The following is a 21,018-nucleotide window of genomic DNA, read 5'->3' on the forward strand; positions in this document are numbered from 1 at the left end:
CAGTTTAGCTGAGTGACAGGTGTCAGCGTTTGATGGAGTGACAGCTCAGTGTACCAGATAACTTTTCACCCCTGCTTTAGTTTCAACCTCGGGTCGATTATATGCTACGTACAAGCAGGAGTCCCCACATCATTTTTTTGCAACAGTTCCTTTAAGCTTTTCATGGAGACACATGACTTTCATTCAACTGTTGTCGGGAATTATGTGGAAAAACACTGTTTGCACCTGGACTGTGTTTGACACAATGCCTCTCTTTCTTCCTCCATCTCTCCCTGTTCCTCTGTTCCTCTGTTCCTCTGTTCCTCTGTTCCTCTGTCTAGGGCTACCAGGGTTAGGCTCTATTGACTGCACTATGTGTCTGGTACGGCTGCCCCAAGGCTTCAGTAAGCAATGAAAACATATAGGAGTAATCTTATTGCTCCTGCAGTTGCGCGCGCACGCACACACACACACACGCACGCACGCACGCACGCACGCACGCACGCACGCACGCACGCACGCACACGCACGCACGCACGCACGCACACACACACACACACACACACACACACACACACACACACACACACACACACACACACACACACACACACAGCACAGAATGCATAGAAGATGAAGGTATCAGGATGGAATGGATTCAGTGTGAGTGGCCACAGTGTGTGTTGTTTTCCATGGCCCTAATTGGACCTCTTCTTTAATGTGGAGTCTTGTGCTGTGATGAGTTTTTAAACGGACGTGTCTGTCTGTATGCTCTGTGAAGGAGGACTGTACGAGAGAACAAGCTCTGTTTGATAGCACTTTTATTTATATCCAAATGAAAGATGGTCCTTCTTACTGAGAGAGGAGCAATTGGCTGATGGAAACATGTTTTCCGCTCCAGAGAGAGGGTATGGATTGAAATGGACTTGAAACAGTTGAGCATTCTTCTAGCGGGTAACTACTCAAACAAAGTCCCTAAAAGGTCATATGTTTATTACTGTGAGCAATCAGTGAGAAATGAGGGTGCTTCTGTGTGGAAGAGATTTAGATCGGTCTGTGTGTGTGTGTGTGTGTGTGTGTGTGTGTGTGTGTGTGTGTGTGTGTGTGTGTGTGTGTGTGTGTGTGGTCAGTGGTCTGCCATGACATTCTCTAGCACATTGCTGCTTCCAGGCACGTTGCGCAACTCGAGCCGGCATGACAGAGTCACCACGAGGGCCGGTAATGTCACAGCAGGTCACCCTGCACAGCTGCCGCACACACACACACACACACACACACACACACACACACACACACACAGGCATGCGTGCACACATGCATGACGTGACACACACACACACACACACACACACACACACACACACACACACACACACACACACACACACACACACACACACACACACACACACACACACACACACACACACACACACACACACACACACACACACACACACACACACACACACACACACTCGTAGAAAACCCTGGGGTAATACAGATTGTCCTTGAGGTATCACTTGCTACATTCTACCCTGGTAGCAGGCTGCTTGGTTTGCCGCATATTGACACGCTAAAGACTTTGGAGAAGTGATGCCTGGAGGCAGAGACAAATACCTCGCAAGCTGTTATTCCCCAGCCTCAACAATACCAAGCAAAACACTGAGTGACAGAAGTTGCCATTACCCAAACTTCTTGTATAAGGAATACCAACTTATCAGATGTGTGAACAAGGTCTCAGATACCTGAATGTGGGGAAACTCTGGTGGTAACTCTTTTTGACTGCTATTGATTCCGTTTTGTATTTCACCACTATTTTTTTTGAGTGGTATTCTCATTTGAACATGAGACCTGGGTCTCAATATGACTCCCTGCAGAAATAAAGGTTAAATAAAATGTAACGTTGGTCTCTGACCTCTCCAGCCCAGAGGGGTGTACCCCTTCTCCCGTGGGGAAGAATGGCCACACTGGAAAACAGTTTTCGTTTTTATCAAAGCACGAAGAGCGCAGCTAATTCTGGGTTTTCCTGTTGTAGCCCCTCCTGTAGACATGTTTAATCAGTCAGAGCAAACGGGGGTCAAGGTCGTTCAGCATTTCTCAACAGTAGCAAAAGCAAGGTCCTATCTGAGCTCGCTTATCAGTGCTCACAAAAGCAGCGTGAAAAATCAAATATGAAAAGATATTCAGCAACCCTTGGCTGGACAATGGAAGTTTGCTTTGACATTGTCTTTCCAGGAGTTGCTGTTTTCCGTTTCAGTCTGCTCCACTGTTCACTGCATCAGCATTTCACTGTACGAGCGCTTTACCGTGTTTTTATGTATGATAAAAGAGGACAGAACAATAAGAGGATACAGTGCTGCCCATCAACAGTATGCTATACACTGAGTGCACAAAACTTTTAGAACATCACACGCTCTTTCCACGACACGGACTGACCAGATGAATCCAGGTGAAGGCTTTGATCCCTTGTTGATGTCACTGGTTGAATCCACTTAAAGTCAGTGTAGGTGAAGGGGAGGAGACGGGTTAAAACCATATTTTTTAAGCCTCGAGACAGTTGAGACATGGATTGTGTACATGTGGCATTCAGAGGGTGAATGGGCAAGACAAAATATTTCATATGTTTTTGGAAAGGTTATGGTTGTAGGTGCCGGGTGCACCCACCGGTGGCAGTGTGTCAAGAACTGCAACGCTGCTGGGTTTTTCACACTCAATAGTTTCCCGTGTGCATCTAGAATGGTCCACCATCCAAATGACATTCAGCCAAATTGACACAACCGTGGGAAGCTATTGGAGTCAACATGGGTCAGAATCCCTGTGGAACGCTTTCGACACCTTGTAGAGTCCATGTCTTGACAAATTGAAGCTGTTCTGAAGGCAAAACGGGTGGGGGGGGGGTACAACAACATATTAGGAAGGTGTTGTTAATGTTTTGTGTAAATGTGTATAGTGTAAATGGTGTATAGTGTAAATGTCATGTCCTCTGGCTGGCATCGTCACTCTGCAGTTCTATTGTCATGTTAGGAATCTGTAGCTCAAAGGTTTGTGTACATGGATATGCCATGACAACTGCTTGTCGTGTCACCGCTAGGGTTAATGTCTTGTGTGTGTGGATGTGTTTGTTTTGAAGTACTTGTTTTTGCTTCTGATAGTACTGTTGTGCAGTAATCTTAACTCCATCTCATGTGTATATACTGTATTCTATTCTACTGTATTTTAGTCAATGCCACTCGGACATTGCTCATTCTAGTATTTATATATTACACTGTTGGAGCTAGGATGTTGATCTCACCAATCATTTGGATTTGAATAACGCATAATCCTAAAACATTGTATCGTATGTGAATGGGATTACGTGTGAAATTCTAGCTATGACAGTTTTAGATGTCTCATAAAGGAAAGGACTCCTTGAGGGGCTGTAAGTTGTTCACCTAGTTAAACCAGAGTGAATGCTGCTCTCACTAATTGAGCACAGCGTTAGGTCTGCTTTTACCGAGCTCGTAAAGCTGTGGTCATTTTTATGTATTGTACCTGTTTTGGTTGCAGACGATAGATTCCCCCAGGGCCTGCTGGATGTGGCCCTTATGAGGCAGCAGTTAAAAGAGAGGAGAAAGACATATGTTTATTCTGGAGATGCTGAGGCTCCTGTAACAGAATCAGTACAACAGTACCCAGGTCCAGGCAGAGACAGACATCTTGGATGAGTCTGGCCAGGCACCCGGGGGAACACAAAGTAGCCGAGCCGGCGCCTTCAATCAAAAAACTCCCCGCATCATTACATATTCCAGGCATATACAGAGAGAGAGGGAGAGAGATGGGAGAGTATGAAAGGGAGGAAAACACAGAGAGGGAGAAAGAGAGACACAGGAGGGAGAGAGAGGCTATTAGTCTCTCCGTGCTACTGTATTGATCAGCTGTGTGGTTGGCTTCCACTCAGCAGTTTGTTTTTCGATTATTAGACATGTGTAAGGTGACAGTACAGCCCTGTCACTGTGGGACTCATGTTCAGCCCTGAAATGGCTGTCTGTTTCTGCTGATTCGCTGCAACGATATCTAGGCAAGCCAGAAGAGACGCACTCACTCACTCACCCCCCCAAGGAGACAGCCCCTTGGCAAGGGCAACATTTTGAGCCATATGTGAGCATCCAGTTTACAGCTCCCATGGCAACCTGCTATACTCCCTGTGAAACTATAACATGCGGACTCTACCGACGTAGGACATGTATGCAACCTATAAAAAAAAAATTGCATGTTACTGAGGGTAGCATCAATAATGAATACGCTGTTTCGTATACATTTATGTAAGAAATATGGTAAAACTACTCCATTGCCCCCCATGCCCAAGCACATATGTGATTGTGATTCCATCTGTTTGTGACTCGTTTTCTTCAACAGACCAAAATAGCATTTTGCTATTTACTTGCCGTCTGGACAGTAACTGCTGTCTTGTTTCCTGTAATTTAACAAACCGTTTCCTAGAAAACAAATAGTTGTCTTTTCACCCTTTCTCCACTGAGAGTCCTGACTCAGAGAGTTGGGGATAGTTTGGTTGTACAGTGTAAGCACAGCCCCTAGTGGAACATAGTCCACATAACAACGTATAGCAACTTTTGGACCCACTGTTCACTTGTTTGAAAGAGGAGATTGTGTCAGGCTTCAGATAAAGGTACCTCTGGAATACTACAGCCAAGCAAATAAGTACTGCGGTTATTAACGATCAAATATTGCAATGAGTACTCAATTTTTTTTTTTTTTATTTGAACATGGATTTTTACAGAAGGAGACACATGTTTTGATCATCTCAAACACACAGAATTAGGTCTGCCTTTTGCTACTGAGATGACAGCATCTCTCCAGTGTCCAGCGGGGCTCATGGTCCAGCTCCAGCCCTCTGACCTTGACTTCCCTGTCCGTTCCCTTTGAGCATGGGTGTGTGCCTTAAACCCTGGGGCCTGGTCTGGTCTGGTCCCTGGTCTGGGACAGAACATAGAGGAAACCTGGCTGCAGTCATCACTTTCTGTGCTCCGTTACCCTCCAGCCCCATTCCCAGCATTCCTGCACCAGGCCAACGCACGCTACCCAACCAGCCGCCCAGCCCTTTGGGTCGGAAACCATCTCCCCGGGCAGAGTTAGAGCAGCTGCATGCTGTATGCCTGTCAACATACTGTAGGCAAGCAGACGTAGAGAAGCAGATCCACAGTGACAGTACCCACTCATTCTCTCGCCACACACATCATGTACTGGTCAGCGTATAGACATTTAACCTCAAGATTGTAATGTCAATAAAATGTCATGGTATAAATAATGACTTAAGTAGCAGTTGTTTGAAATACATGTTCAGATCTAATTAGAGACTTTTGAATATCGAATGAAAGTTATGGAAGTTGATAAGCTCCAGTTATTGCGAGGGGGATTTGGCTTTTTCGAAAGTGTATTCAGCAATATCCTCCAGAGGGCATGAGGTTGAAACTCTGGGTTCTCTTGCAGTGTGTTGACATGATCTTCTTATCTTGAGAAGTGAATATCCGGTGAGGTGGAAGATAAGGCAGTATGATCCTGTAGTGGACCGCCTTTAGTAGCAGGATACAATGGTGGGGGTGTGTCGGGCAGAATGTGTGCCAAAGCACCCTGCCCTCTCAGCACACTCTTACAGGGGATTGTATCTCCCGTGTGTGCGTGTCTGTGTGCACGTTTGTGTGTGTGTGTGCTTGTGCATTTAATGCAGCCGTGTGTGTCTAACACTCTGCGTGGTATTTAACCTCAAGATTATTCAACTGCACCTGCAAGGGATCCTCAGTTACCAGCATCACCTGTGACTTTAATGAAGTAGACAGTGATGTTTCACAGGGATATTTGCTAAGTGTGTGAGTGTATGTGTCCTCTTTGTAGTGTGTGATCAATAGACTGGGACCTGTTGTGTGTTGGCCTTGGCCTGTCCATTGACTAACAGTTTTATCACCAGATACGGCCTCTGTGCAAAGCTTTTCTCTCAGTGCTGCGGGAAATCTGTCCGGCCTGGCCGCTGCCCTGCGCTCTAAGCTGTCACATTGGACTGGAGATTTGTGTGGCTGTGTGACCTCAGGGAGATGGAATGTTTTGTCTGGACAATCACAGCGGGGCTACCGGCATCAACTGGCCAGGGGCTGCAAACACATTCAGGGCCCACACAGTCAGGGGTGAAAGGATATAAGGCTCTGAAATGGACAGGGCTCTGAAATTGTGACGCCTCTGAAATGGACAGGACTGTGAGGGAGTGTCCACTCCGATACTAGGTGCTACACTGTCCCACACCGCCTTTCTGTGGCAGATTTAAAGAAAGGGAGCACTGGAAAGCGTTCTATCCTACATCCCACATTCAATCCACATCCACACGCTAGCACAATCTACAATACTGTTCCTCTCAGCAAATGTACAGAGTCCTCCCCTTAACCCTCCACGGGAATAATATCTCGACTTAAGCTACGTGTGAAAACCAGTGCACAGAGCAATAGAGACATCACTGGGAGAGTGAAACGGGCCGTTGGATTCGTCATGGTTTTGGCGAGAGGAGAAAAGAGGATTCCTTTAGCAGGCGTTAACACTTTGTAACCCGGACCACTAATAAACGGCTGTGGGGATTGACATGTTCCCCCATAAGTCTGCACTCTGCATTATAAACCGCAGACAAGCACATAGCTCCAACACAGGCCCTACTGTTACGACTAAAGGCCTCTGCCTCATAACTTCATTCCACGGAGGCTCTTTGTCACTAACAAATGCCCGCTACTGCTAATGACACAAAGTTCCATCTCTGTATCCTTGACCATATGTGACCAAGATTATTATTACTGGGACAACCCCTTCAAAAGAAAACCTTAGTAGTCACAACTGTTTGTTATCTTGAATACACCCGTTGAGTACTGTGGCTCAGACTTGTCTTTAAATGGCATTTGACATCTTTCAAATACTTTGAATGTGTGCTCGAGCCTTGCTGGAGTCCAAGATGGGCGGGGTTTGCACTTTTGGGAATATCAAGCTCAATCAATCACAGCTGAAGTATTTGAAAGATGCCAAATGCTATGTGAACCCAGGTCTGCTGTACCTAAATCTCAGTCAGTCACTAAGGCTCACTCAAACATGCAGTGATGCTGGTGAACTACATTTGAGAACTACCATTAAACCTCCCTCCCTCTGGCCAAACATTTGCTGACTCATACAGCAGGCTGCAGTTGCAATACGCATCTGATGAATTCGGTTTCCATTCCTGCCGCCTGCAGCCATTTTTTGAATTTGCTCAATGCCTATTCAAGCAGACAACCAAATAAACTAATGACTGAACACAAACAGTAAACACACTAATCAAGCATGCTAATAAATAGACTTATGGGCTCTATCTGGTCTCTTCAGTTGGACAAAACATAGTGTCTCATAGGGATTCACATCTGGACATATTTAATCTGGGAGACAATGTTTACTGTGTGACAACAAATGCATTCAACGGGGTAATAGGCTTATTCAAACGCGCACAAATCTCTCTGCTGTTTTGACATGATCCTTATCCTTTAAACCTCCTAGTATCAGTGGTTTATCTATAGCACCTATTAGAGGTCGACTGATTATGATTCTTCAATACCGATACCGATTATTGGAGGGCCGAAAAAAGCCGATACAAAGTGTTGGAGAAGAAAGTAAAAGTGCAATATGTGCCATGTAAGAAAGCTAACGTTTAAGTTCATTGCTCAGTACATGAGAACATATGAAAGCTGGTGGTTCCTTTTAACATGAGTCTTCAATATTCCCAGGTAAGATGTTTTAGGTTGTAGTTATTATAGAAATTATAGGACTTTTTCTCTCAATACCATTTGTATTTCATATACCTTTGACTATTGGATGTTCTTACAGGCACTTTAGTATTGCCAGTGTAACAGTATAGCTTCCGTACCTCTCCTCGCTCCTACCTGGGCTCAAACCAGGAACACAATGACAACAGCCACCCTCGAAGCAGCGTTACCCATGCAGAGCAAGGGGAACAACTACTCCAAGTCTCAGAGCGAGGGACGTTTGAAACGCTATTAGCGCGCGCCCCGCTAACTAGCTAGCCATTTCACATCACATCGTTACACCAGCCTAATCTCGGGAGTTGATAGGCTTGAAGTCATAAACAGCAGAGCTGCTGGCAAAACGCACGAAAGTGCTGTTTGAATGAATGCTTATGAGCCTGCTGCTGCCTACCATCGCTCAGTTAGACTGCTCTATCAAATCATAGACTTAATTATAACACAATAACACACAGAAATATGAGCCTTAGGTCATTAATATGGTCAAATCCGGAAACTATCATCCCGAAAACAAGACGTTTATTCTTTCAGTGAAATACGGAACCGTTCCATATTTTATCTAACGGGTGGCATCCATCCATCCATCTAAATGTCATTTACATAAAATTCTGTTACATTGCATAACCTGGATTTCTTTTAGCTAAATATGCAGGTTTAAAAATATATACTTCTGTGTATTGATTTTAAGAAAGGCATTGGTGTTTATGGTTAGGTGCACATTGGAGCAACGACAGTCCTTTTTCGCGAATGTGCACTGCATCGATTATATGCATCGCAGGACACGCTAGATAAACTAGTAATATCATCAACCATGTGTAGTTATAACTAGTAATTATGATTGATTAAGTTTAATGCTAGCTAGTAACTTACCTTGGCTTCTTACTGCATTCGCGTAACAGGTGGGCTCCTCGTGAGGCAGGTGGTTAGAGCGTTGGACTAGTTAACCGTAAGGTTGCAAGATTGAATCCATGAGCTGACAAGGTAAAAATCTGCCATTCTACCCCCGAACAAGGCAGTTAACCCACCGTTCCTAGGCCGTCATTGAAAATAAGAATATGTTCTTAACTGACTTGCCTAGTTAAATAAAGATGAAATAAAGGTGTAAAAAATATATATTTTTTTTAATCGGCAAAATCGGCGTCCAAAATTACCGATTTCCGATTGTTATGAAATCTTGAACTCGGCACTAATTAATCGGCCATTCCGATTAATCGGTCGACCTCTAGTACATATTGGATAAGGACTAGGGACTCAGATCATCCGATCTAAGTTGGGTAGAGGGAATACAGTATAGCTCTGCTATTCTCTTCTCAAACTCATTAACACATGCTGTAGAGATTCTTATGATGAACAGTGAGGCACTCCTGTGTGTCCGGTGTGGAAAAATGCATGCAGCATTTAATCACATGCATGCGATACGACAAAATTACATTGGCCAGACATATTCATCTCTCCACACCTTCTATCCTGTTTCATCCTGTTGCACTTGTGAGTGACATGTGAGCAGTCCATTTCAAAGTAGTCCAGTTTTAATCTGGATCCACTTCTATGTTAGTCAGCTCACCCATCTGGAAGTTATTGGGGAGTGTTGTTGCTATTGTCACATCTAATTCATTACAGTTCTTGCCTATTGCCTTCTGTTGGTTACATGCTGGTAAGTATTCATTCAACCTGTCACACTGACAAAGCGGGAGGTACAGGAAGAGAGGGAGGCACAGGTCCAAAGGGATGCTGGTGTGAGCCAATCCAAACAACAGTCACCCCATACACAGTTGTGCCATCTCTGTGTCTTTTGTTGGCTGTTTAGTCTCTCTGGTGCTGTGGAATACTGGGATAGCAGGGAACACATCCATAAGGAAATAGTCAGGGACCCCAACCATGGACCCTCGCACGCACCTATACACACACACACACACACACACACACACACACACACACACACACACACACACACACACACACACACACACACACACACACACACACACACACACACACACACACACACACACACACACACACACAGTTTTGTATGTATTTTCCCTTGAAATTACAGAATGGCTAGACTGCCAGTTCCTTTGCGGCCAACAGTATGTCACTCGTTTCCTCCCCCCTTCCTTTATTATATGGGAGAGAGAAAGCAATACTGATTGTGACTCAAATAATAGCACCATTCATTCCAGGAAGAGCGCTTCAGGGTTGTGTACTCTGAATCAGACCGATGCTTCAGAATTATAGGGTCATTTCTATGTACAGTGCATTCGGAAAGTACTCAGACCCCTTGACTTTTTCCACATTTTGTTACATTACAGCCTTATTCTAAAATGGGTTCAAGCAAAAACAGTTTTTTAGAAATTTTGGCAAAGTTATTAAAAATAAGAAACTGACATCACATTTGCATAACTATTCCGACCCTTTACTCAGTACTTTGTTGAAGCACTTTTGGCAGTGATTACAGCCTGAAGTCTTCTTGGGTATGACGCTACAAGCTTGGCACACCTGTATTTGGGGAGTTTCTCCTATTCTTCTCTGCAGATCCTCTCAAGCTCTGTCAGGTTGAATGGGGAGCATCACTGCACAACTATTTTCAGGTCTCTCCAGAGATGTTCGATCGGGTTCAAGTCCGGGCTCTGGCTGGGCCACTCAAGGACATTCAGACACTTGTCCTGAAGCCACTCCTGTGTTGTCTTGGCTGTGTGCTTAGGGTCTTTGTCCTATTGGAAGGTGAACCTTCACCCCAGTTTGATGTCCTGAGCACTCTGGAGCAGGTTTTCGTCAAGGATCTCTCTGTACTTGGCACCGTTCATCTTTCCCTCTCCTGACTAGTCTCTCAGTCCCTGCCGATGAAAAACATCCCCACAGAATGATTCTGCCACCACCATGCTTCACCGTAGGGATGGTGCGAGGTTTCCTCCAGATGTGATGTTTGGCATTCAGGCCAAAGATTTCAATATTGGTTTCATCAGACCAGAGAATCTTGTTTTTTATGGTCTGAGAGTCTTTAGGTACCTTTTTAGAAAATTAATGTGCCTTTTACTGAGGAGTGGCTTCTGCCTGGCCACTGTACCATAAAGACCTGATTGGTGGAGTGCTGCCGAGATGGTTGTCCTTCTGGAAGGTTCTCCCATCTCCACAGAGGAACTTGGCCACCTTACTCTAGGAAGCGTTTTGGCGGTTCCAAACTTCTTCCATTTAAGAATGGAGGCCACTGTGTTCTTGGGGACCTTTAATGTTGCTGACATTTTTTGGTACCCTTCCCCAGATATGTGCCTCGACACAATCCTGTCTCGGAGCTCTACAGAGGACCTCATGGTTTTTGCTCTGACATGCACTGTCAACTGTCAGACTTTATATGTGGCTCACCACCTGGACTCGTTCTTATGTAGCTGAATTTGAAATGGTGTTTTTTACATTGGATAAAAGTAGAGACTCAGAGCTACAAAATGGTATATCATACTTCATTGTTGAGGAACAATGGGAAAGTTATTCTGCTTTGAAAGTTGATAAACTCGGAAAATGCAATTTTGAGAAAATGGCCTTTGATTGTTTTGGTATCTAGTGGTATCTTTGTCTTCACCCAGTCAGCATTGTTCACACCCCTCTTAAGCTTTAGCCACACCCATCTTGCTTCGCCCTCGGAGCGTTCAGAGCGCACACTTGTTCACCTATGGATAACATGAAAACAGCCTAAACAGCTCTGCTGGCAACAATTTCATTATGCTTCTTTGCAGACGTTTACTGACACCGGCCATATCCAATGCGTGATGTACACTTTATCTTAAGACATGTAGCTAGCTAGGTAAACAATGATCCTAACTAGGTAAACAAAGTGTGTAGCTAACGAGGCAGCGTGCTAACGTTAGCTAGTTAAACAACAAGGTAGATAGTGCCAAATCATGTCATTACTACCCTGCATGAATAAGCTGGGAGCTAACCATCCAGGTTCATTGTTAGCTAGCTAACATTAGGCGCTAACTAGTGAAGCAAACAGCTGTGGGATACCAATAATAATGTCAGCTAGGGAGCCAGCCAGCAAACGTTAGCTAGCTAGCTAACAGTACATTTTAGCTTAAGACATGTAGCTAAACAACGAGCCTAGCTAGGTAAACACCGTGTAAAATCACACACATCATCACGTAACGTTAGTCAACAAGCCAGCCAGCTAACGTTAGCTAGTTAAACAACAATGTACATAGTGCCAAATCATGTTGTTACTACATTGCATGAATATAATGGAAGCTAACCAACCAGGTTCAATGTTAGCTAGCTAACATTAAGCTCTAACTATAGCAAAGCAAACAGCTCTGGGATACTAATAATAACGTCAGCTAGGGAGTCAGCCAGCTAACTTTAGCTAGCTAGCTAACAGTATACTTTTTTCTTGAAATGAAACCAATTTTTGTCAAGATATTACACAAAAAATGTGTAATATCTGAAAATGTAGCTAGCTAATGCTACACGATCTTGCCCATTTACATCATCATGCATGATGGACTCGTTTCCATGTCATGGATGCCAATGTCACAGTTGCCCTTAGTTTGAAGATGTAATCCGGACACAGGTGTTTTCTCCATCTCTTTAGCTATTATAATCTAATTCCAATGATTTCAAAACTTGATCCTCCAGAGAGTGCAGAGCAACACTTAGCTATGCAGCTCCACTACAGCTCCACTACTAGCTCCACTTTCGACAGTATTACCAACACAGACGTACCAGCTCAAATAGACAGAAGCCTTCAAATTTGGGGTGTCAAATGAAAGCCACGAGCCTTTTAATTTTTTAAAACATTTTTTATAAATGAAGACCTACATACATTTTTCAACCATTTTACACCCTCAAATTAGGAATAAGCAAGGGCTTGGATTTTTGGTCAAACTGATGGAAAAGGGGTCTTAGAAAACATATACTAGAAAAAGTCTTAAAAGGTATTCTAAATACATCAAAACTTCAATAATAATGAAGTTAAGTCCCTTGCAAACTAATATCAACACTTCTATTTAATTTTGCCTAAATGACTTGCCTTCTGTTTTATTGCTTAGTGTCTTGAAACTATGTTAGAAAAACCTCACCTACTGTATCTTTAAGATACAGTATTTAAAAAGATATATTATCATGAGGAAGGAAAATGAAAGTTCGCAGAAGTAACAAATAAAGGTAGACCTACCAATTAGTATTTTTACTGATAACAATTTTGTTTATGATTCATTAAGTGATTAATACTGGGCTCCCGAGTGGCACAGCGGTCTAAGGCACTCTATCTCAGTGCTAGAGGCGTCACTACAGACACCCTGGTTTGAATCCAGGCTGTATCACAACCGGCCGTGACTGGGAGTCCCATAGGGCGTCGCACAATTGGCCCAGCTTCGTCCTGGTTTGGCCGGTGTAAAATGTGTTATTCTGTTACAAAATCCGTAAAATCTTTAACAGAATGACTGCAATTGAATTGGCTAAAATAGGAAAATATAGTAGTCACAAACCACAGTTGGTTCACATGCTACTGTCCTTCCACTGGCATACTGTTATGTTCAGCTCATAATTGTGAAAACAATCTGGACAACTGCTCTCTCTCTCTCTCTCTTTTCTCCATCACTCTTTTCTCTCTCTGTCTCTTCTCTCTGTCTCGCTCTCGCACTCCTTCTCCTCTCAAGTTAATGTCACCTCTTCCAGCTCTTACTGAATAGTTGAGTAGAGTATAGGTCAGTACAGTACTCTAGAGTTTAGTACAGTAGAGCACACTACAGTAGAGTACAGTATAATTTACTGTACTGAACTCTGCTGTGCTGTACTGTACTCTATTGTGCTCTACTGTGATGTCGAAACTTGTGTAACATAGACGTCTATGATTGGTTCAGATTTGGTCTGGTCCGTACCAACCAAATTTGGTCTTGTTTGGGTTTGGGGAAGAATAATAGTCAATTTGGTTCTGTAGCTCATTTGGTAGAGCATGGTGCTTGTAACACCAGGGTAGTGGGTTCGATCCCCGGGACCACCCATACGTAGAATGTATGCACACATGACTGTAAGTCGCTTTGGATAAAAGCGTCTGCTAAATGGCATATATTATTATTATTATTTACCCAAACAGTCAGGTGTTAATCCACTTCTCTTACTGTAGTTCAATAAGCAAAATCATTTTTTTTCAAACTCAAGGTGTCATCATATTTGACACCCCATTATTTACGCAAACATCTTTGAATCTCCATTCAGAGTAGATATTTAACAAAGATTTTGGAAAACTTCATAACATAAAACACTGAGGGGGATTTCACTGTCATTCTGTTATGAAACTAGCTTGTTTTTGTTTGGCATACGTTTTAAACTGAGTCTCAGCATCATTGTTTTTCCATTGAATTTTTCCATATTCAAATCATTTACATGAGGATCTCATTACTATCATTAGTTATTGTGTGGTTTTAGGGAGAGTTGTCTCTGTCCATGAGAGTGGAGCAGAGGTTGCTGTGAAATATGCTCAGATTTTGTGCCGCTCTGTCTTCAGTGTAGCCTGGGGGCTCTGTGTAATATTGAAGGAACCCAGGGGACTCTAAAGATGGGATGGGGTTGGGTTATGTTGAAATTGAACATGGACCGTAACTGGAACATTTGACAAAGTCCTGGCAGTTTTTCAGTGGCATTTCAATGTCAGATCAGCAGCTAAACAGGGATATTTGAGCATTGGTTAGTTGCTACTGTGGACAGTTACTGTATGAATTAGAGTAGATGCTAAAGTAAAGTCATGCTGATGGGGCTCTTAATTAAATGACTTTTACTGGGTAAATAGTTCTGCAGTGATCATGTTTTTGTAATGCAGATCTGTCAAATTTAGAGTGGGTTACTGTTTTTGTGTCCTCCCACTATTCCCCCCCAAGCCTGACCGGGGATAGCTCTTATACGGGTGTGCGATATGGTGTCTAGCCTATACATTTCTGTGTGTCGATAAGGGATCTTCCTTCCTTAGTTTTATCTTCCATTTCCACATGACTTGGGATTTCTGGTCTGTCTGGTTCGGGAACTGGGTGTGGCACAGGGATTTTATCATATGTCTATTATGTCTATTACTCTATCCCCACTCTCTAGCTCTCTCTCTGCCGCCAACTCACCATCATTCAAACTCTACTTGTTACAGTAATGAGTCTGAATGGCAGAGTTACACTGTGATTGGTTGCACTATAATGAAGCGGATGCCAGTGCCCTTCAACCATTGGCTGAGTCATGGTGAATGAGAGGACTGTGCAGTGCAGTGATTTGCAGAGGCACTGTCCTCAGTGAAAAGCCAGCTTTAGGCGGAGGAGGAGGGAAGAAGGGAGGGGCTTCCCACAGAAGGATATTCCTGTACACCCAAGGTGTGTGTGTCCGTGTGCATGTGTATTTGAGAGGGGACCCAAACACAGCAGCCTCTTCCGGCAAGCAGCACTACAGAGACCGAAAGAAAGAGGGCAAAAAGAGGGAGACAGAAATTGGGCAGTTCTTAAGCCTGTAGAGGAGTAGCCAGGACTCACAGACACTTGCAAAGTCAACTTGAGGCAGAGGTACACAGTAGGAGCTGAACCGAGAACTGGCATCAACATCATCACTGTCATCAACATCACAGAGAACTGTCATCAACCATCAACAGCAGGCCAGAGAGTCAGAATGGAAGGCTACAGGTCCATTCAGCAGGAGATCATTTCTCTCAAAGGTACCTTCTGTCTGGACTGCGGGCAAACTTTACTTTGTACTGTCACTGCAGAGTTACAATATACTTGTAACGGGGGATTTTACAGAGGAACTCTCTGTGCGTTCTTCATTGTACTTAACCACAGACAGACAGACAGACAGACAGACAGACAGACAGACAGACAGACAGACAGACAGACAGACAGACAGACAGACAGACAGACAGACAGACAGACAGACAGACAGACAGACAGACAGACAGACACCACAGAAAATTTTAGGTACATTCCAGATACAAAGTTTGGTAACAGAATGACGACACAAAAAGCACAAACCGTCAATCTGTTACCAAACTTTGCATCTGCACTGTTCTTAACATTTTCTGTGCAAATTGTTAAAAGTAGTCCTTGTGCATGGAGTTGTATGGTTTGTTTAACTGTACAATAATTTGTCTTTTGTTTGACATACATTTTATAGGTGAAAAATCTGTCTCAGTTGTCACAATTGTCACAATTGTCCGTCACTCTGTTACTGTGGAATTTTCCTAAAGCAACATTGTTTTTGTTTTTTAGGCTGTCTGTGAGGAAGGGGTGTCCGGCAATGCCATTGTTTTCAGAGCAGTGGGGGAAGAATATCTCCCAGCTCAGACATTTACATCCTTGCATGTGTGTTTCAGAGAGAGAAAGAGAGTGTGTGTTTGTGCGTGCGTGCGTGTGTGCGTGTGCGAGAAACGATTCAAGGCAAGAGTGTCTGTCTGTGTCTCTTAAGTCTGCATTGTTTGTATAGGAAAGCTACAATGTCTTTGCTTCGACTGACCTGACAGACAGCTGCAGTCCTAGAGGAGTTGTGTAGAGTATGTAGTAGTGTGCTGACGTGTGCCATGGTAGCACTAACATCTCAACTTCATATTTCCTATGCACACCCATCAGGCAAATCTGACTTGCACGTTTCCAGCAGTTAGTACTACCACAGCTACTCAAACCCTATGAATGAAGCATTTTAGAGATTGGTATTGTCTTTCCTAAACATGCTGGAGTAACCAGTCAAGTTTTGGCTTCTAAATCATGCCACTACAGTTTCTGCTGTCATGATGTAATGACGGACATGTGATTTCATCAGCAAAACAATACTAAGTCTGTCGACCATGTAGACCAACATCTATCTACCACCATTTTATTTTTAATATTTTGAACAGGGAAAACTGCGGGAGATTTTAGCATGACCATAGCCTAAATTATGATTGTTTTGATGAGGATGACGATGTGGATGGTGTTGCCCACGATACTTACCTGCTTGTTTGCCGGAAGTGTGTGTGCGTGCGTGTGTGTGAAAAAAATGAAGTCATTCAGTAATAATCCTGTTGAGCACCAGACAGTGGTGTGACTTAATGATGTCATGACGGGCACTCCTTGACCCTGCTACCCGGCCAGCAGAGCTGAGATGACATATCACCAGGGAGTGTGAGAGCAAAGAGAAGGTGTTTGTGTATGTGTGTGCACACGGTGCGGTGCATGTGATCTTAATGAATTGAGTGAGGATACAGTAAATCCACTAACCTCACGCTGGCACACCACAAATGCGGTTCTACCACACCCATTGGACGATTGGCGCGAGGGGGTAATACTGTTTGACTCCCGTCTTAGTCTGGTGTAAGCACTCCTCTCAGCCACTGTGTTCGTCGGAAGTCCCGGATCAATTGCTCTGTATAATTCCAGACATGTCACTCACTCTCTCTGACGCCCCGTCCCTAGGCTAGCCTGTTAACACTGACGCGCTAATAGAACACATTGTGTCTCGCCGCGGTGCTACATTTGGACAAGGCCTACTGATACATTTTAGATGACACCTTGTCATCAATGCCCATCGGTCAGATGGAGGAATTTGCAGTCATGGCGAAGAAGCAGGGAGGAGTGGCTAGTTCTCGTTCAGCACTGAGATAGAGATCCAGGACGAGTTAGTGATACGCGATCTTGATCAGTCTTAAGCCTATATCCTTACTTGGTGTGTTTGTGTGTGTTTACTGCGTTTGTGTGTGCCTGCACGAATGCATTGGTGGGTGTGCTTGTGTATGTTACATTGTACATAACATGTGCATCAGTGAGTGCTGGAAGAGGGTGCGTTGCCAGGAAGTGGCTCCTAGATGGGGGATTCATCTCATCTCCCCCTTGATCACCAACCCAGCAGCCTCTCGTATATCAGCTCTCCAGACCGCCGATCGATTTCAGTCTGAGCTGGACTTCCTGGTGGAGATCTACAGCCATATAAACCCACTGTAGCCCTGCTGCACGGTGAACCACACCACTGTACCAGAGCCATCTAAATATATAGCTCTGCACTATACCGTATGATGAATAGGAGCTTTATGGTTGGCCTGGGGAAGAGGGAGAGAATATACAGATTCTCCCTCTGGTCTTAGTCTGATATTGTCATAGTATCTTGTAGAATATATAGACTCTCCCCATGAGGGATGATGCCGTTGTGTGTTTGAGTGTAAAAATGCCAGGGTATCTTGGAACCTAAAATAGTGTATTGATGCTTTGGACTGTCTAAAAAAAAAACTCCCCACATTTCTGGGTCAATACCAAGTGAGCAGCAGACTGCAAGGTAAAGCATTTGCTTGAGGAAGGATGATCAGCTCATGTGCTGGATGAGCCACTCCACTATTTGATAGGCTGTGAATTTCTGAAATAAAAAAAAGCCTTCAGCGGTATGGGATAGGTTTTGATTCGAACTGTCCAAACTCAGTCCATTAAGCCACTGCAATGCAGCTGAGCAAAGAGCTGGTGAGACCCAAACACAACCGAAATGAGTGAATGCACGCGCACACACTGAACAAAGGGTGTTGCTGTCTAAAGGAAACACCTCTGATTACACAGGAAATGTTCCAACTGCATGCGTGTGTACTTTACCTCCCATCTACTCTGTGTGTCAAGAAGTAATGGAGAAGAACACCGTTAAAAGGATTAAAATAAAAAAACAAGGTTAATATGCCTCTCAAAGATTAGGTCTATTAGAGAGAGAGAGAGAGAGAGACGGAGGGAGAGAGAGAGGGAGGGGGGGGAGAGAGAGGGAGGGGGAGAGAGAGAGGGGGAGAGAGAGAGAGAGGGAGGGGGAGAGAGAGAGAGAACTACAGTAAATCAGGTTTGACTCCAGGAAATATCCTGGAATCCCTCCGATTTCTGCCTAACAAGCGTTTTTATTTATGTCGTACCATAAATGAACTGAGATTTCCTCTGTGCCTGAGGCAAACAGTCCTTTTTGGATCTAATGGGAGTATTAGAAATCATAAATAAAAAATGTATAAACTCTTGCCTTTACCCTAACTTAAGCAAAATGGCATCTCTGCATTGCCTCCAAGTAGCCTTGGCACACTGAACCTCTCACACTACATTACATTTACATTACATTTAAGTCAAAAAGTTTTAGTCAGCCACCAATTGCTTCTCCCACTATTTACCATTTACATTTAAGAGCGACTTTAAACAAAAATTGGTGCATTCACCTTATGACATCCAGTGGAACAGCCACTTTACAATAGTGCATCTAAATCTTTTAAGGGGGAAGAAGGATTACTTTATCCTATCCTAGGTATTCCTTAAAGAGGTGGGGTTTCAGGTGTCTCCGGAAGGTGGTGATTGACTCTGCTGTCCTGGCGTCGTGAGGGAGTTTGTTCCACCATTGGGGGGCCAGAGCAGCGAACAGTTTTGACTGGGCTGAGCGGGAACTGTACTTCCTCAGTGGTAGGGAGGCGAGCAGGCCAGAGGTGGATGAACGCAGTGCCCTTGTTTGGGTGTAGGGCCTGATCAGAGCCTGGAGGTACTGAGGTGCCGTTCCCCTCACAGCTCCGTAGGCAAGCACCATGGTCTTGTAGCGGATGCGAGATTCAACTGGAAGCCAGTGGAGAGAGCGGAGGAGCGGGGTGACGTGAGAGAACTTGGGAAGGTTGAACACCAGACGGGCTGCGGCGTTCTGGATGAGTTGTAGGGTTTAATGGCACAGGCAGGGAGCCCAGCCAACAGCGAGTTGCAGTAATCCAGACGGGAGATGACAAGTGCCTGGATTAGGACCTGCGCCGTTTCCTTTGTGAGGCAGGGTCGTACTCTGCGGATGTTGTAGAGCATGAACCTACAGGAACGGGCCACCGCCTTGATGTTAGTTGAGAACGACAGGGTGTTGTCCAGGATCACGCCAAAGTTCTTAGCGCTCTGGGAGGAGGACACAATGGAGTTGTCAACCGTGATGGCGAGATCATGGAACGGGCAGTCCTTCCCGGGAGGAAGAGCAGCTCCATCTTGCCGAGGTTCAGCTTGAGGTGGTGATCCGTCATCCACACTGATATGTCTGCCAGACATGCAGAGATGCGATTCGCCACCTTGTCATCAGAAGGGGAAAGGAGAAGATTAATTGTGTGTCGTCTGCATAGCAATGATAGGAGAGACCATGTGAGGTTATGACAGAGCCAAGTGACTTGGTGTATAGCGAGAATAGGAGAGGGCCTAGAACAGAGCCCTGGGGGACACCAGTGGTGAGAGCGTGTGGTGAGGAGACAGATTCTCGCCACGCCACCTGGTAGGAGCGACCTGTCAGGTAGGACGCAATCCAAGCGTGGGCCGCGCCGGAGATGCCCAACTTGGAAGGGTGGAGAGGAGGATCTGATGGTTCACAGTATCGAAGGCAGCCGATAGGTCTAGAAGGATGAGAGCAGAGGAGAGAGTTAGCTTTAGCAGTGCGGAGCGCCTCCGTGATACAGAGAAGAGCAGTCTCAGTTGAATGACTAGTCTTGAAACCTGACTGATTTGGATCAAGAAGGTCATTCTGAGAGAGATAGCGGGAGAGCTGACCAAGGACGGCACGTTCAAGAGTTTTGGAGAGAAAAGAAAGAAGGGATACTGGTCTGTAGTTGTTGACATCGGAGGGATCGCGTGTAGTTTTTTTCAGAAGGGGTGCAACTCTCGCTCTCTTGAAGACGGAAGGGACGTAGCCAGCGGTCAGGGATGAGTTGATGAGCAAGGTGAGGTAAGGGAGAAGGTCTCCGGAAATGGTCTGGAGAAGAGAGGAGGGGATAGGGTCAAGCGGGCAGGTTGTTGGGCGGCCGGCCGTCACAAGACGCGGATTTCATCTGGAGAGAGAGGGAGAAAGAGGTCAGAGCACAGGGTAGGGCAGTGTGAGCAGAACCAGCGGTGTCGTTTGACTTAGCAAACGAGGATCGGATGTCGTCGACCTTCTTTTCAAAATGGTTGACGAAGTCATCTGCAGAGAGGAGGAGGGGGGAGGGGGAGGATTCAGGAGGGAGGAGAAGGTGGCAAAGAGCTTCCTAGGGTTAGAGGCAGATGCTTGGAATTTAGAGTGGTAGAAAGTGGCTTTAGCAGCAGAGACAGAGGAGGAAAATGTAGAGAGGAGGGAGCGAAAGGATGCCAGGTCCGCAGGGAGGCGAGTTTTCCTCCATTTCCGGCTGCCCGGAGCCCTGTTCTGTGAGCTCGCAATGAGTCGGAGCCACGGAGCGGGAGGGAGGACCGAGCCGGCCTGGAGGATAGGGGACATAGAGAGTCAAAGGATGCAGAAAGGG

At 44.9% G+C, this 21,018-nt stretch overlaps 1 protein-coding gene across 6 annotated transcripts in view; it reads left to right on the top strand.

Moving 5' to 3' along the window:
- The window catches only part of LOC127915142 (plectin-like), a 177,321-nt gene that overhangs the window by 22,461 nt on the left and 133,842 nt on the right, over positions 1-21,018 (top strand). The window contains exon 1 of one of the 6 annotated variants that reach the window (XM_052494091.1): positions 15,162-15,474. The exons of the other annotated variants lie outside the window; for them this stretch is intronic. Coding sequence (XP_052350051.1) covers positions 15,429-15,474 — 46 coding nt within the window. The 5' untranslated portion in view covers positions 15,162-15,428. Of the gene's footprint in view, positions 1-15,161; positions 15,475-21,018 lie in introns of those variants that run through there. 6 annotated transcript variants of the gene reach the window in all.

The sequence above is a fragment of the Oncorhynchus keta genome, chromosome 34 (assembly GCF_023373465.1).
Source record: "Oncorhynchus keta strain PuntledgeMale-10-30-2019 chromosome 34, Oket_V2, whole genome shotgun sequence".
NCBI classification, from domain to species: domain Eukaryota; kingdom Metazoa; phylum Chordata; class Actinopteri; order Salmoniformes; family Salmonidae; genus Oncorhynchus; species Oncorhynchus keta.